Consider the following 17,073-nt stretch of genomic DNA (forward strand, 5'->3'; position numbering starts at 1 on the left):
GGTAAGCTCAAGTGCGTTAACAACTGAGTTGACTTGTCTATGTTCCATAATTCAGGGACGCGCGTGCTGTATGATAAGAAAACTTTGAGTAGACTTTTTCACATTCAAACGAGCAGGATTTTTAGAAATGTAAAATTTATCTAATTTTTATTTAAAATTTTTAAAATTTTTATTCAATGTTTAATTTTGACATTTTATCACAGAATTATTTTTAGGGCTTTTTGTTTTGTAAAATTATTTGGCCTTCTAGAGCGCGAGTCACTTTGTCTTTCTTGCGAGACTTGCAGGTTCTTTTTAATAAAATTGAATTCTAATGAAAACAATTTTCAATTGCAAAAGAAAAAAAATAATTATGATGGATTTATCGCTTATGAAGCGTTAAAACAGGGACATTACCCAATACAAATCGCACGCTAGTTTAGGATTGTGAAATGAATGCAGGTGCGGGAATACATTTTTAATGAAGTTTTTAGTCAAAATTAACTAATTGTTTGAATAGATAAAATTTGATAAAGTACAAAATTTCTTTATTTGAATTTTGGTCATTCGGTCACCGATATTATTAATTTAAATTCATACGCTTGAGCACATTTGTTAGGCCAAATGTCATTCTTTAAAATATAATTATATATAATATACAAATGATTTCTCTTTCGATTTACCAGATTAGACTAATTAGAGTAATATGAATGTATTAAGTTATGTCGTAGATATTGCTACGATTTGGTTCATTACAGCCTCTTTTAGTGTAGTTTGAGATTTCATTTCATGACACTCTCATGTAGAATAAATTGGGGCTTATATAAAACAAATTTGGTAATCAGATTTCACTGCTCCTTATTTGGAATAAATTAGAGATTAGAATGCAAAATTTATCAATAATTATCAGATAACTGTCAGAATAATAACTATTTCATCGCATAATTAATATAGTACAAAAAATTATTATTCAATTCCTTAGAGGAAGTCGCGCATTACTTGTTAAATCACTTGTTAAACAAAGTTCTGGGAAGTGAGCGACTTTAAAATAAATTATTTGTAAAAAATTCTCGAAAATGACTATAAAATGCAATAACAAACAATAATGATTTAATAATATTGCATATCAAATTGCATATAATCATTGAAGCTGTTCAATTTAGTTCATGAGACAGTTTGCTCTTCAAGAAAGTGCACGGAAGCTTGGACGTGAGTACGTCCCATTTACTAAGGAGTGAGCGCACTTACGAGCTGTTCACTAAAGTAATTTTTAATTTACACTTTAAAACTACGATCGTCTCATTTCAATCGTGCGGAGGGGCCGTTAGAAAGTGATAGTAAAGTCGACGATTGTTAGACCGAATGACTTTCCTTTCTAATTGGCGATCGCGTCTGGCCGCAAGCGACCGAAGACGCGAGGCCGTGACAGATCGAGACGAATGACCGTGACATCGAAAAAAACTTTAGCCCCAACTGCACCAAAAATTTCTGAGTTCTAAATATGTATATAAATAGAGTTGGCGATCGTGAAGCTACCTCAGTGTAGTGATCGGGTTAGAGTGGTACACATCTCTGGGTACAGCTTCTCTCTATGTTTGTTATACGAAATTTTTGTAGTTGTTAACGAAGACGAAATTTATTGTTAGATACGAATCGGGTTAACTAATTTCTTGAAACTTGAAATGTAATAACGGTGATAGTGAATAGTAAAATAGTAGATAATTTAACACGATGAAAAAATTTTCGGTGAGTACTGATTCATTTTTTTACATGTGCAAGCGTTATCGTTCAATTTATATCATACATATTGAACTAATTGTTTTAGAATTATCAGTCATTACAACGTAAAATTTATCAAATTATTCTGAATGCCGTTGTAAAATTGATATTCAATTGCTATTAAAACACATTCAACTGCATAAGTAATAACATTAAATATTAGGATTAATAAGTAATTAATATTAATTTTTAATAATAATTAATTAATGTTAATTTTTAATAATTATTAATTATTCGTTATAATTAATAATCAACTAATATTGAAAATAAAATTTTCTTTACACTTCTTCAAGTTCATAATATGATATAATACTGCTAGCAAAATATTTTTGAAGCAACTTAAATTGGATTTCGGTAAAAAGTTTTCTTGCATCATGCTGGATAATTACGATCAAACTTCAAAAGTTTACTACGAGTTTCGTTGTCTTATTTTTTTTCATAAACCTTATGAATGAATCGAACTCATTATTCAGCATGCTGATGAACAACGTTTTCTGCCATACCATACATGAACTTGTTTTGCATTGAAACCGCTATCTACACTTGTTCAATATTATATTAAAATTGCCGTATTGTACGTGAACATTCTCCAACCTAAATTAAACTCTTGATATCTTCAAGATATGAAATGAGTAATAATTTTTAATATATTACTTTTTTCCTGCATTTAATGCACAAATATTTTTAATATTCAATATACGAGACGCTGCAAAAATTGAGATTCGCACGACCGGGTTATTGCCCTCATATCGCAGGTGCGCTCTCGTAGATATAAATGAGACAAATTGTCCCAATAGTGATACACTTTCTGCATATAGCACTAATATCTCCTGTTGCCCCGGATAACTGGGTTAGGATGACCTAGACATGGGCAAAAAATGCATCGGCATTTGGACAACGTGTCTCAATTTTTCTGCGTGTAGGCATCACGGCGCTCGACTCAATCGTTCGCTTTTGTTTGCCGTATTCTTAGCGCCGAGCGCAACTCTCTGCCAAAATCACGAGGGCGATTTGTAACCAACCGCGCTTTATTCGTCTCAAGAATGACATTGAATTTAATTTGAACACGCTTCTTATCATGATGTTAATATTTGATAAAGATTTTTATTGCATTATTGTTTTTTTTTATATTTGGTTTTTGCTTATTAAAACACTTTGGTATGTTTATGGCGTGTTAGTTATTTGTATTTACGAATAGTCATTTTTTTCAAGTTGGCTGAGCGTGTCATTATCTATGGTTTATTCGGACTTTTTCAAATACAATTTACGTAATTCGAGTTTATTTTATCGATGTTTTATTGCTGAGCATCGTTATGAACTAGTTAACCACTCATATTTTAAAATTAATATGCACTTTCGAAACTCACTTACGTTTTGCTTTTTAGTTATTTTCAAATAACAAGATCTGTTCAAACAAAAATATATTTTCATATAACAAAATATTTTCAAACAACAAGCTATTTTTAAACAACAAGTTATTTTCAAACAACATTCTGTATCAAATAACATTTTATTAATATAATCACGTTTACGTGTTTTCTTCTTTCATGTGTCCTTTTATCCCATATGTGTGACATAATTTTTACTGTTACCAAAAAGAAGACCCTCGTCATATTCCAAACTTTAGTTATCAAGTTGCTATAGGCGATTTTTTGTCCCTACAACAGCCAAAAAGTAAAAAAATTCCTAATAAATTCTCTAAGCTGATATTGCCGCCATCTTTTGGTCTCGCAGCTGTCGAGATAGCAACAGTTTTTTTCATCTCATGCAAGCATTGTAACTCTGCACAGTTCTAGCAGCGAGGCACCAACTTAAAAGTTCTTCTTACTGTTTTCTGATTTGTGATTATTATTACTTATGAACTTTTTGATATCGAAGGCAATGGAATAAAGGTCGTTGTCCTTCATCGCAGTGAACTCTAACTTCACTATCAACTCGTCACAAATTCAAGGCCTCTTGTTGCCAAATCGTGTTACATTTATTGTGACGACTTCTATAAGCGAATATACTCGTATATTTCTCTCATTTCGTTTGGGTAGCTTAGGTTTAGACCTCTGCTTAGAGAAAACAATCTTTTATTTCACAAAGTGATGTGCTTGACGTTCGAAGACAGTTAAGTTTGCGTGCTTGCTTAATAAAATAACTCATATTTACATAAAGAGGAAAAGAATCGCACAACGTCTTACCACACGCTTGATAAGGTTCAATAGTCAGTCAAAATAATATAATCAGTGATCGCTGTAAAAGTTCTAATGTAAACTGATGCAGTTAAGATATTATAAATATTTAGTTAAATTTTCGGTCGCTGTGTCATCCGAGTGTTGCTAAATAACGGCTAATGCCGGTTGGTGTCCAGGTGTCATGGCGTCGCTACTGTTTATTGTTTGCACTGTCATGGTAATATCTTTATTTTATTGTTCAGTTAGACGCCCAGCGGTATAATGGATTCCCAGGATTCCCAATACAACTAAATTTCTCGAATATTTCATATCTTGGAGATCACAATTTTTACAAGAGACTTAATTAAATTCGCTTCTATTTTCAGAATAAACTTCTTTGCTTCGTTCTCCTAATTCTTCTCAAATCAACGCTTGTCATTGGCGATGTGAAACTGTTTCAACAAGACGAGTTGTTGACATCGAATCAAGATGGCGTCGGGCTTGGACTTCAGGATGTTGGTGTATCAAGGAAGCAAGATGGTGATACACAAGAATATTTCGATATGTTGCCGGGGGCTTCTTCACAGCAATATTCCGTGGTCTATTCGGACCCGATGATGGTGTCAGAATCAAGTGAGTATATATTCGAAGCAATCTAGCGAAATATTTGAAGCAATTATTCAAAATGCAGCCTATTAATTTGTTTATAGGCACCATTGTACGATTTTTTATATTGAAGAATGAGTACCGTATAAATTGCAACATTGCAAATTGCGAAGATTTTGCCTCAAAGATAGTCTAAAGTTAACCTTAATAACAAAATGACATGCACCGTAGATTTAATTAATTACCAACGGAAAACTATTTTACCGAGAATACTTTCTATTACTTTAATTAAGAATAGGTTTACCCTTTGACGACGGAAATATAAGTATTTCTAAGTCTAATTGCTAATTTTTAAGTTTGGTACGAGAAATTATGGGCAATGTTATGAGAATAATAGACTCATGATCATTTCCCCAAATTTGGTATATTGAATCTGCCAACCTCAGTTGGAGAAATTATCAGATCAGGTCACTGCGCTCAAACCGTTTGATATTACGTAGAATTTGCTCCTATGATATTGACTGGGTTCGATCCTAGCAACCTTTGACAGTTTTTGTTGAAATCGGCGAGGTAGCCGGTTGGTTAAGCACAGCCACATTGTACCCGCAATAAGCATTGAAAATTCTGCGATGTTCAATACCACCAACACGTCTAACGAAATAATCAACGTTATTACTATTAATATGCGAAATTTTGAACTCTGAATAAATTGAAGCACCTTACTTTCTATGTGAATATGTATACAAACACGTCCACAGAGCACGGTCACGGCCACAAGCACAAGTCATATAGCAAGAAGTCCGGTAAGAAGAGCGAACAAGGGAAGAAGGGTCACAAAAAACACCTCTCTAAAAAGGGCAAGAAGTCCAGCAAGAAGTCACATGAAAAGAAAGGCCAGAAGAAGGTCAGTCCGATATGAGATTACTATTCCGATCACCTGAAAATTGAACTATGTAAAAATTTGTGCTAAAATAAAGATGGAAATGAGAGCTAGGAATACCAAATATTTCTAAACAATAAGATGGTAAAATTAGTGGTGACGCAGAATGACCCAGAACTGAGTTAGCTCATTTTATTTGTTATTTTGCGCTATCAATTTTTTTATATTTTGCCGAATGGATGGGCCATTAGTATTTCGTCCATAAGATTTTAGGATGTTGTTCACAAATACGTCATTGATGAATGTTCCGAGCTCAATGTTACGATTCGCTGCCTTTTAAACCATAAAACCTTATAACAGTAATAAAATTAACGATAAACTTTATATATTCTTTGCCCTTCATTACGAACAACATTAAAATTTAACGGCAAACTAAATACATCATCAACCACCAGGAAAAATTTCATATCAGTAAATAAAACATAAATATAGAAGTATCATATACTGAAGCCGTGTGTTTTTTACCAGAAATATCACGACAAGAAGGCCAAGAAATACAAACACGACGACCACAAGAAGAAGTATCACGGCTCTGTGAAGAAGTCCAAGAAAGGCAAGAAGTCCTTCAAGCACGCCAAGAAGGGGCACCACAAGAAGGGACACAAGGATAAGGTAAATTATTCAATTTCTACAATTGAAATTAATTAACAAATTATGCACAATTTTCACTCTTTGCTTCAAAATAAATGAAACATACCATTAAATGTTTCATTATAGCATCGGAAAATAATGTCAAACATTTTATAGAGCTTTGGTATGTCTGTCTTTGGTAGCTTCTAAAATACGGTTAAAGATTATTTCAGGAACAATAATATTTAATAGAGGAAATCATAAAAATTTCCACAACATGATTAAGCTGCGGTTTTTGGTTTTGAAGCCACAAGAGAAGTTATTTTAAAATACTTTTAATATTAATCTGCTTTTTTAACCTCATTCTTCCATACTTTACAAATTTGACCAGTCAGAATGTAATATACATGATCTCTTGTGTAAAATAGCCACTAAGCGGTATCAGTAAGTAAGCGAGTTCACACTGCTCCTAGGTTTCAGGGACACTTGTCATTAGCAGTATACCAGTAAATATATCATTTATTCTCCACGGCTTGATGATCACATGCCACCCGCTGAATTATATCAGTATACGTGTTTCACCGTCCATGGCTTCGTGAACGCTTGTCACTAGGAGTATATCAGTGTAGGTATGTTGTTTATCTTTCAGGGCTTCAAGAACGTGTACCACAAGGAGGAATACAAGCGCAAGAAGAAGTTCTTTGATGACCACAAAGATGAAAAACATCACGATAAGAAAGTCAAAGGCAAGAAGAGCTTCAAGGGCGACAAAGGCAAGGACTATAAAGGCAAAAAAGCAAAGGTAAGCTCTCTGAAAATATCTGTAATTTGATGTAAGACTTTACCAGTTCATCGAATTCACCTTCATCTCGGCTCATATGAAATGCAATTTTCATCCAGTGTCGAGACTAGAGGATGTTTTCTTCTAGAACCGTTTTTCATTAAATGAATAAGCAGGTGCTAAATCAGCACAGCAACTGAACAAAAACTTAGCATTAGATAATTAACAATAAAATTTTATTTTTGTACGACAAATGATCACGGCGATTGCAGGCGAGCGCTGAATCAGTGTCATTCGGAATTACTGAACATCTTTCGCTGGCTGTCAGGTTTTCATTTTTCCATCGTTTAGGAAATCCGGAGGTTGTATTTCAGCTTAGGTACTATGATCATTTGTAGGAATATTTTAACTTTATTTCCTTGCATTCTATTTACTTAATTGAATCAATTAGGACACAAGGCTGAAGTCAGCAGCTGAGAAGTTTCATGTCGCCGATGCTGCGTTGGAAAGACAAATTGCAAAACTGAAAGAAAAGGTTCTGTTAATAAAAAAAGAACTGGGAGATAATCCCATGCAACAAAGTGAAAATAGAAAAACGCTGCCTACGAAAATAAGCAGTAAAAAACATAGAGAAAATAGACTAAAAGTGACAGATAAAGTAAAGGGAAATGAAAAACGAAAGAAAATTTCCAGAAGCAAATCATCTAGAAAGTATCTGAGAGCTCGTTATTTGAAGGAAGGCTCACGAACAAACTCGAGTAGGAAAATAACTGGCAAATCTAAGCAAAAGTCAAAAGCAGTTGTTGAACCAGCGAAAGCTTCACACAAAAGAAATCTGCAAAATTCGACTGTAAAAAGCGTGGTCTCGAAGAGAATAGTAACGGGAAAATCAGTTTTTAAGAAGAACATTAAAAGCAGGAGGAGAAATTCCTCAGGGAAATTTACAAAAACATCCAGAAAGAGAAGCGGAATGAAGTCAAAAGAGAAGAAATTGGATAAACTGAGATCTAAAAGGAATATTGAAAAATTCAAGAAGGGGAGATCGGAACCCGTGAAGCCAAGACCCCTAGTTACTCGAACCAAGGCGAAAAATCAGAAAAAGTTATTAGCTTCGAGTCGCTCGTCGAGACAACGAAATGCAAAGTCTGCTAAGGCTTTGAAAGACAAGACCAGATCTTCAAGTGCTCGAAATAAAAATTCCATCACAATAAGATCGGAGAAATACAAGCAGCACCTCGCCAATGCCCAGAATAAGAAGCACCAGCTATTATTGGCAAAGAAAAAATTGAGGTCAGTCCACTCCAAGGAGAGACGACCTAAGTCTTCAAAATCCCAAAATAATGAATTAAAATCTTCACACCTGAAGAAGCTTAAAATAACGAAGAAGAGTGGCAACGTATCGGCTATATTATCAATGGTGGTTAAATCATCTTCTAAAAATAAAAAACGTGCTCGATCAGGTCTCAGAAAATCCAAAGAGGGGAAGAGAAGACATCTTAGAAAATTAACTGCTAAGGGTGAATTTGTTTGCCGCACTCGGGGCAGAAGTAAAAAATGTCGGCCCATGACAGCCGCAGAGCACAGGGATAGGATCAGAAAGCATTTTTCATTGGTGAAACAAAGTCAATTAAAGTTGAAGGAGCCCAAGAAAGGATGCCATGGCAATGTGAATTCAAATTGTAAACAAAATAACCGTTGGGGAAACAGCAAGTCTTTTACTAAGAATACGCTAAAGAATAAAGATTTTCAGTCGAAAATGAAAGTGAAAGCAGGTTCACAGCGTCCAAGAAAGGCTCCTCGAGCAGAACAAAAATCCAAACGAAAAAATCAGCCCATCAGTTACGCAGCAAAAAAGACAGAAAAAATATCGGAATCAAAAAGTATTAGAAGAAGAACTCGCAATAAGGGAGAGATTGATCGTCAAAATAGTTCAACAAGAAATAGACAAGGACGTCCTCGATCGAAAAGAAACTCGATTAATGAGAAAAAATATGATGATAAACGAGGAAAACAAACGAAAAAAGTAAAGACATCTCAAAACACTTCAGGAAAGAAACTTGCTCGTAGATATTCATCAAGAACTAAAGAAATCAAATCAAGAAGCCGTGCAGACATAAAAGCAAACAAACGCAAAGCAGTAAACACTTTAGAACGTGCAGATACAACTTCAATAAAATATCAAATGCATGGACATAGGAAACCAAAGCAAGATAAGAAATGGCGGAGAGACATGGAAATAGCTTCAAATCAAGTAATTTCAAGTTATTTATTTAATAACTTCAACTCTAGAAATCGTAACATCGGTGAGACATCTTCCAGCCGTCGGCTACGGTCATCCCCGTTCGCTAACGTAATGTACAGAGCGACTAATACAACGAATTCGGTTTTCGCAGTATGCTTTTTTTCGCAGCGTGTCATATTTAAAATTTTTGAAAGTTATAACAACATATTTGTTCCAGATATTCCAACTTTCATTCTAACTCAATGTATTTCTCTAAAGATATAATTTTTTTCCAGGTTTTCGTATATATCATTTTTAACGGAGCTTCGATTTTTATTCTGCGCCAAATTTGCTGTATTCCAACGCCCTTTAAATAACACTCTAACATTGGTTTTCATTTAATAATGTGTTCCACATGATATTTTATTTCCGTATTAATTATTTTATTTTACATGATATTTATTTTCGTATTAAATGATATTAAATAATTTACGACACATTATATTAATTTTCGAGAACAAACGTTAAAGACGTTCGCCTACACATTTCTCTCAACTTACAATTCATGTTTTGTGAACTTTGATCCGTTTTTGTTTATATTTTGTTAAAATTTAACAGTGACCAGCATTTCTATTTGTCGTAACATTTTTGAGTTCGACTTAATCCAATCCAAATTGTAGCGCACGTGACATTTAATAATTTATTCATTAATCAACGAAGGTAAAAATATACATGTTGTCCTAGATTGTTTTTACACTCGTTATCAATGTAGGCCTTAGCTGCTGTGGTTACAGCATTCGCTCGAGTCTAAAAAACCCTTGCAGGGATCTATTCCTGTCCACCGTACCTCGTTTTTGAAGATATTTTTCATCAGCAATTAGTTCATTTCAAAATATATTGTGAAACTCTTTCTAAAATTTCCAAAACGATCCAACCTATAATTAATTATCCTTTTTACAGCAAATGAGGCTCTGTATTTCCTCTCTTACATTTGCAATTCTGTGAAATGTCTGCTACCTAGAAATTTATCTTTCAGTGACATCAAAGAGCTTATTAATTATAGCTTGAAATCCCTCAATAATATATTTTAATGGAATTTTTAGCTGATTTTTTCATTCAGTCAGTTGACACTGTGATACATGTTTAAATTTCCATTCTGTTATATGAAGACACTTGACAGTTTTCCAGCTTGAATTTTGCCGGATTTTTTAAAATCTATTGATTGCTGAGAAATTCCTTAATTATTGATATTTATTTATACGTTCGTTGACGTTGCTTACTTGAGAATTTGACAGTTTATAATCACTCCTCATAATTTTGAATTAAGAATTTCGCTATTCTTGGGTGTCACTAGCCAGTAAACTTCCATTGTATAAAAAGTATTAATTGAATGCAGTAAATGATATATTTTTCTGAGAAATTTATTTTAGTTAACCATAGTAATGAGGAATATGATAACTCACGTAGAAACAATAATGAAACTTTTGCTGGATGTAATATTTTTAGCATATAATAATGTATCATTGTCCTTGCTATACATAATAATTCAGCATATTATAATAGATTATTGTGATTGCTAAGCTAAATATTTTAGGCATATAAACTAGATCATTTTTCTTGTTATACTTAATAAGTCAGTATATTATAATAGATTATTATGATTGCTATGATAAATATTTTAGGCATATTAATCAAGATCATTGTTCTTGTTATACTTAATAATTCAGCGCATTATATAGATTATTCTTGTTATACTTAATAATTCAGCATATTATATAATAGATTATTATGATTGCTATGCTAAATATTTTAATCATATTATACTAGATCATTGTTCTTGTTATACTTAATAATTCAGCATATCATAACAGATTATTGTGCCATAAAACATAATGTAAGCAAATTATAATACATCATTGCACGTTGTTCATTGTTGTGAACTTTTTGTGCTTCAGGGAAAGAAGTTCAAAGACGAACACGGCAAGAAGAGCGACCTGAAGAAGTCCATGCACCACGACCACAAGAGCGACCACAGCAAGAAATATGACAAGAAAAAGTTCGACAAGCATAAGAAATCTCATAGTAAGAAAGCCAAACATAAGAATGATCATGATGATCATTGGCATGATGATCACGATGATCATGACTGGCATGATGATCACAAAGGCTGGGATCATGAAGATCATAAAGGATGGGATCATGAAGATCATAAGGGTTGGGATCACCATCATAAAGATCATGACCATCATGGCTGGGAGAAGAAGTCTGATGATCACGATGATCATCATAAAGACGATCATCATGACGACGACCATCATAAAGATGATCATCATGACGACCATCATGATGATCATAAGAAAGACGATCACCATGACGACCATCATGATGACCATCATAAAGATGATCACCATGACGATGATCATAAAGATGATCACCATGACGATCATCATGAAGATGATCATAAAGATCATGATGATCACAAAGGCTGGGATAAAAAGAAACACGATTTCCATAAAAGTTGGAAACGCAAAAGTCATAAAACGAAAAAAAGTTGGGGCGAGAAAGTGCACAAGGGAGTTGAAAAGGGTAAAGGGGATCACAAAGGCCACGATGATCACAAGGGCCACGATGACCACAAAGGCCACGACGATCATAAAGGTTGGAAACACAAAGGCTGGGATCACAAAGGACACGATGATCACAAAGGCCACGATGATCATAAAGGTTGGGAACACAAAGGCTGGGATCATAAAGGACACAATGATCACAAAGGCCACGATGATCATAAAGGTTGGAAACACAAAGGCTGGGATCACAAAGGACAGGATGATCACAAAGGCCATGATGATCATAAAGGTTGGAAACACAAAGGCTGGGATCACAAAGGTAAGGTGTTAAGTAACAGTAGAGCATGGCCATCTTCCAGTGAACACATTTTGGGTCCAGTCAAGCTTGCACAAAATGTTTCGCCTCGCACATGACGACACCGACAGCTTTTTTTGCTCTCATTCAAAACTGCTTGCATCAAAGTATTTATGAAATTAGTTATCTTAAATCCCAAATAAATAAACAAACAAAGAAAAGTCAAATTTAATCAACTTTATCTTTATTGAAAACATTTTGGAGACCAGCATGTTCATGAGTATCTATTAATAATTTTCTGCTAATATTATTTGGTATATGAACGAATAATTTTCAATTACTTTTGAGAACCTAGTTTCCAAACTTAGTTTAATTTGCACACAGAGAATGCATATGCACCATATTTTTACAGTTTATTTATGTTGCCTGCCCCTAGATTACCTAAAACTTCGGCCAAGAAGTGGCTAGTGACACTTTCCTATTCTTTTTTGTATTTCTGGATTTAATTTTCATTTAATTTCGTGGTAAACTGCACTATTTTTTGACAGAGTCTTCAATGCTATTGGACTGCTCCTGTCGTCTTTACGCACCTTGATGTAGCTTCCTTCATTTCTTCTTCCTCTTCTTGCCCAGCTTTCTTCTTGGAGTAGACGTGGTGTGTTTTAGGTAGTGAAAAGGTTCGATCAAATGTTATTCAGATTTTTATTTGTGAATATATTATTTTCAATTATAATTTTGTGTCTAGATCTATATTTTATTTTTTCTGAACGCTTGTTATTGACTGAAAAAATATTGTGTGAACTTAAAGAATCGTTTTGAAAATTAGTCATATACGCACATCAAGTTGTTTCAAAACAGAATTTTGATTCTTCGATTTCAACTCTCAGGAGATGACCATAAAGGACATCACTCGGAAATTTCTCCAGTCCACGTCACTCCGGAGGACGTTCCTCACGATCCATCAGCTCTGTTTGTGGTCCCTGCTCCAGACCTTCGTCCTGCTCCGCCTCCAGCTTTCCAGAATGCGGCTCCTTATGGATCTGGGTCATCTCCTTCGGAGCAAATGGTTTATTATCCATATGCTTCTGCCACGGGTAGACACGAGGATTCCACAGGAAGACTCGCAGATTCCCCAGGAAGATATGAGATGGGCGATGATGATGAGAGACATTCCCGTGAAAGGTATCCTAGTTCATCACAACAGCCTCACCGTCCGCCCAAGCGCAGACGACCTTCTCATCCACCGAAAAAGTATCTTGGGAAGAGAAGACCTGGAGGTTTTAGAGGCAGATCCAACCAAGGTAAACGACCTCCTAATCCAGAAGCCGAGGAACACCGAATTCAAGATGATGATGATGATGTCGATGGTAGTAATTCGCCGCACGACGAAGATGTACATGATAGCCGTCATCCACAAGGCGATGATGATGCTAGAGACTCGGGAAGATCACCTCCGAGATCAGAATCTGTAATTTATGGAAGTCATGGCGAATCTCTGTATGATCGTCCTGATCCACCCCACGATGATGATGGAGGATCCCATTCACCATCGGCACATAAGAGTATTTATGACTCTGATGATCCCTTCCGTCCGTCATTCGGTCCCTTTGCTGGACCGTTATCATCCGGTCCAGTCCATGATGACCGAAGACAGCCCGATGAATCAAATCCTGGTTTCACAAAAGTTGGACCGGGAACTATTCCGAGCTTCGACACCTTCGGGGACTTTGCTCCGCCTAATTTTGCGGGAAGTTCTTCCAGGTAAAAAAGTAGGCAGGTATTTCTTGCTCGGTTTATTTTCCGGACTATATTTGTATTTTAACTTATTTTTTTGCGGTTTCGGTGTAATTTCGAGTTTGATGATACGATGGTTGATATAGGAGTTCTGTTAAGCTTTATTTCGACCAATACGTGAACGAACGCTCGTCGAATGATACCGATTACCGACTAGAAAAGTGAAGTCAATGGCCATTTTAAGTCACTATCAATAATCAAAATGTACTATGCGTCTCTCTGCAGATCGTGATTTAATAAATTGTTCGTTTATTATATCGCAATTAGACCAGATTGATTAGATCTAGAGAAATTATTCGGACATTATTCTTCTGTATAGACCATATATTATGTTTTCTCAAAGTTCGCTCAGATATTATTTTGTTTGCTACTTATTTCAAGTTTTTTTTAAATATTTAGATTTTGTTCTTTTTGTTCATCAACAGTTGATCTTGAATGATGTTTGAGATTGTATCAATAGTTACGATTGCTTAATATAATATTCGTAAAAGCCATAAGTCTAAGAACGCATGAGTGTTCCTAGAAACATTCTCCTTATCCATAATGCCCGTAATTGTTATTGTCCCTTTCCATTTAAAATATGATTACTTCAAATTGCATTTATTATATACAGATGATGATGATGATGATGGCTGCTAAATATTTCGCTAATTAATAGTTTACAATTTATTGCTGTTCTGCCTTTTTTTTGCTTCGGGTTTAAGTTCCTAAATTGCCTTGTTTTAAATTTTAAGGAACTGTTGACTAATTCTATGTATATCTGGATCCATGGGACGTTCAAAATTCTACTGAAATAAAGTATTCCCTCTATATCATACTTATTGCATTTTATTTTTTCACTGTCAGCCAGAATAATCCAGAAAATTAGTTTTAACATAACACTTTTTATTACTGTTGGAAACTTGCCAGTAGTCAATGTTTGATCGATCGAGAATTGAAAATAAGCGATGAATAGGGCATGAGTTATTTCGTATTAAAAAAAGAAATTTTTCATCGAAATAAAATTTAAAATAAAAATGGAAGATGGACTGGAATTAAGATCCATTAACACTCTGCATGGAGATTCAGTACACACTTAGCATCAAAACAAACTTTCACAAAAGGTCGTAACATTAGTCAATAAATTTCAATCAAATGTCATGCACCGTTAAATAGTAAGTAAATAAAATATAACTCAGTACTCACTGCAGTGAGTGACAGAGAGCGCATTTTCTCGTCGACGAAAACTTGAGGTCACGGACGGACGGACAGACAGACAGACAGACAGACAGAAGGACATGGCGAGCACAATAGTGCATTTTTTCATAAATGAGTAAATGCGCTAATAAGTGTTTTTCGAAGATAAAATATAAATGCTTATAATAATTTTTATCTTTTAAAGCATAGATTTAATTGAGACGATTTTACATGAGGCATTTCGGTGCACGACAAAATATTGTATTGAATGAATCATTTAATCTCAGGTCATTTAGACGGGTTTCATAGTAATGCAAACTTGTTAAAAATTCCGTAAATACTTTAGCCTGAAGTTGTTTGTATTGGAAACTTAGGCAATTCTCATACTATGTTAAATAGATTACGCCAGCTGAGCGAAATTATTTATAATATCAGACTTCAACAAATAAAATGTACCGATGAAGCCGAATACTATCCGAGTAGAGCTTTGGACTTTGAAAATTCAACTCAGGTTTAAAAATTGCAATATTTTAAAAGGAAGATATGACTTGTGTACATGGTCTGATGTTGAATAAATTAGCGTGAGTGCATGACGTGAGTATTTAAGCATTATTTCTATTCATTCGGGGTTCCGCAATGAAGCTCAATTCTTTTCATGGTGTAACAAAATAAATAGAAAATACAAAGAAATTACTGGTCTCCTAAATGTATATAAAATTATGGGTTACAAGTTTTTAGCACTGTAAGACACTTTGATGTCCTGAAAAATTAGAAAAAATTTAGGATTAGTTATAACATTGTTTTAAACGAATGCCATGTATTTTAAAATGTTCATATAAGTTTACTACATCATTGGCATTATTTAGTAAACTTTCCGCTTCTTCTCGCCTAAGAGATCAAACAACAGAGGAAGACAAGGGCTTAGCGTGGGAGGCTTGCAAATAACAGGTGATGGATTCACACGAAAAAAAATTAGGAGGAAATATCATGTGAAGGAATGTTAATATTAACGGCTATATGTGCACTCTCTCAGCGTCCGGTCAATCCGAGAGTTACACGAGTACGGAGCTGGATGCATGTGGTGCTCGGCCAAAATGCTTTTGATGGCTGATCGTCTGCTTGATCGTTTAATTTGATTCAAACTTTAGTAACGAATTCTCACTGTTCTCTGTACTGCGTTTAACAAAATCAAACAGATCGGATGACCAGAATACTGCCTGGCGCAAGATAGCGGTTTAATACTTTTAAAGATTACGGATGCCAATAGGAGAATGTATGCAAGATATGCTCGCCGAGCGTATAGGAAAAACTTCCCAAAATATTTGGGAAACAAATAGTGCCTTAAATATGTACTTTTTTAATAGTGCCTGGAATGCAGAGATGGACTGATGCTGACTGATGATGGACTAGTATAACTCGACAGAGTGATGGTCAAAACACCTCTTAAACAAGAGCTAACAGACACTATAGATTATGAATTTTAATTTGAGAATAACTCAAGTCGGTGAGTAGCTTGTGGTTGCAAATAAATATCAACGGATCACAGACCAACAAACATAGAGACTATAAACGCCTAGGGTGTGGTCATCCTCATATGTTTATTATCTGACCTCATTTGCTTTGAGTTCAGTAGGTCACTGGGACGTTGAGTTAACAGTTTATGTGTCATGAGGACGTCTCGTCTTCATTGTTGAAGACGTCTCGTCTTCATTAGGAGGAGGCACATCTCTATGATAGGGCACGTAGCTTTAACATGACAGCCCCAGTTTGGTACCTCGGACAGTGGCAGTGATGTACTAGTCACTGTATTATACAGTCACTAGCTGTACCAGACACTGTACTAGTACAGTCACTAGAGCTACCAGACAATGTACTAGTACAGTCACTAGGCCACTTGAGCTACCAGACACTGTACTAGTACAGACACTAGATGTACCAGTTACTGTACTAGTAGTATTCACTAGATGTACCAGACACTGTACTAGTAGTATTATCTAGATGTACCAGACACTGTACTAGTACAGTCACTAGATGTACCAGACACTGTACTAGTGCAGTCACTAGATGTACCAGACACTGTACTAGTACACTCACTAGATGTACCAACCAGTCAGTAGATGTGCCAGTCACTGCACTAGTAGTCACTAGAGCTACCAGACACTGTACTAGTGCAGTCACTAGATATACCGGACACTAGATGTACCAG

At 35.0% G+C, this 17,073-nt stretch overlaps 1 protein-coding gene across 8 annotated transcripts; it reads left to right on the top strand.

Moving 5' to 3' along the window:
- The first annotated feature begins 1,531 nt into the window (after positions 1–1,531).
- On the top strand, positions 1,532–14,508 carry LOC108677573 (sarcoplasmic reticulum histidine-rich calcium-binding protein). 8 transcript variants are annotated; one of them, XR_001931271.2, is made up of 9 exons: positions 1,532–1,725; positions 4,304–4,550; positions 5,282–5,427; positions 5,932–6,075; positions 6,683–6,835; positions 7,266–9,164; positions 10,991–11,117; positions 12,446–12,574; positions 12,785–12,852. XR_001931271.2 is itself a non-coding variant. In XM_018165807.2 (8 exons), exons 1-8 carry the CDS (start codon positions 1,711–1,713, stop codon positions 13,660–13,662), a joined length of 4,413 nt encoding a protein of 1,470 aa, XP_018021296.1. In that variant the 5' UTR covers positions 1,532–1,710; the 3' UTR covers positions 13,663–14,508. The 8 variants fall into 8 exon arrangements, 4 of the variants coding, with proteins under 4 accessions (XP_018021296.1, XP_018021297.1, XP_018021299.1 ...); XR_001931270.2 differs by having other exon boundaries at positions 12,446–12,552; XR_007156712.1 differs by having other exon boundaries at positions 7,266–9,117; positions 12,446–12,552.
- Positions 14,509–17,073: the final 2,565 nt, after the last annotated feature.

This window comes from Hyalella azteca, unplaced genomic scaffold (assembly GCF_000764305.2).
Source record: "Hyalella azteca isolate HAZT.00-mixed unplaced genomic scaffold, Hazt_2.0.2 contig5529, whole genome shotgun sequence".
Classification (NCBI taxonomy): domain Eukaryota; kingdom Metazoa; phylum Arthropoda; class Malacostraca; order Amphipoda; family Hyalellidae; genus Hyalella; species Hyalella azteca.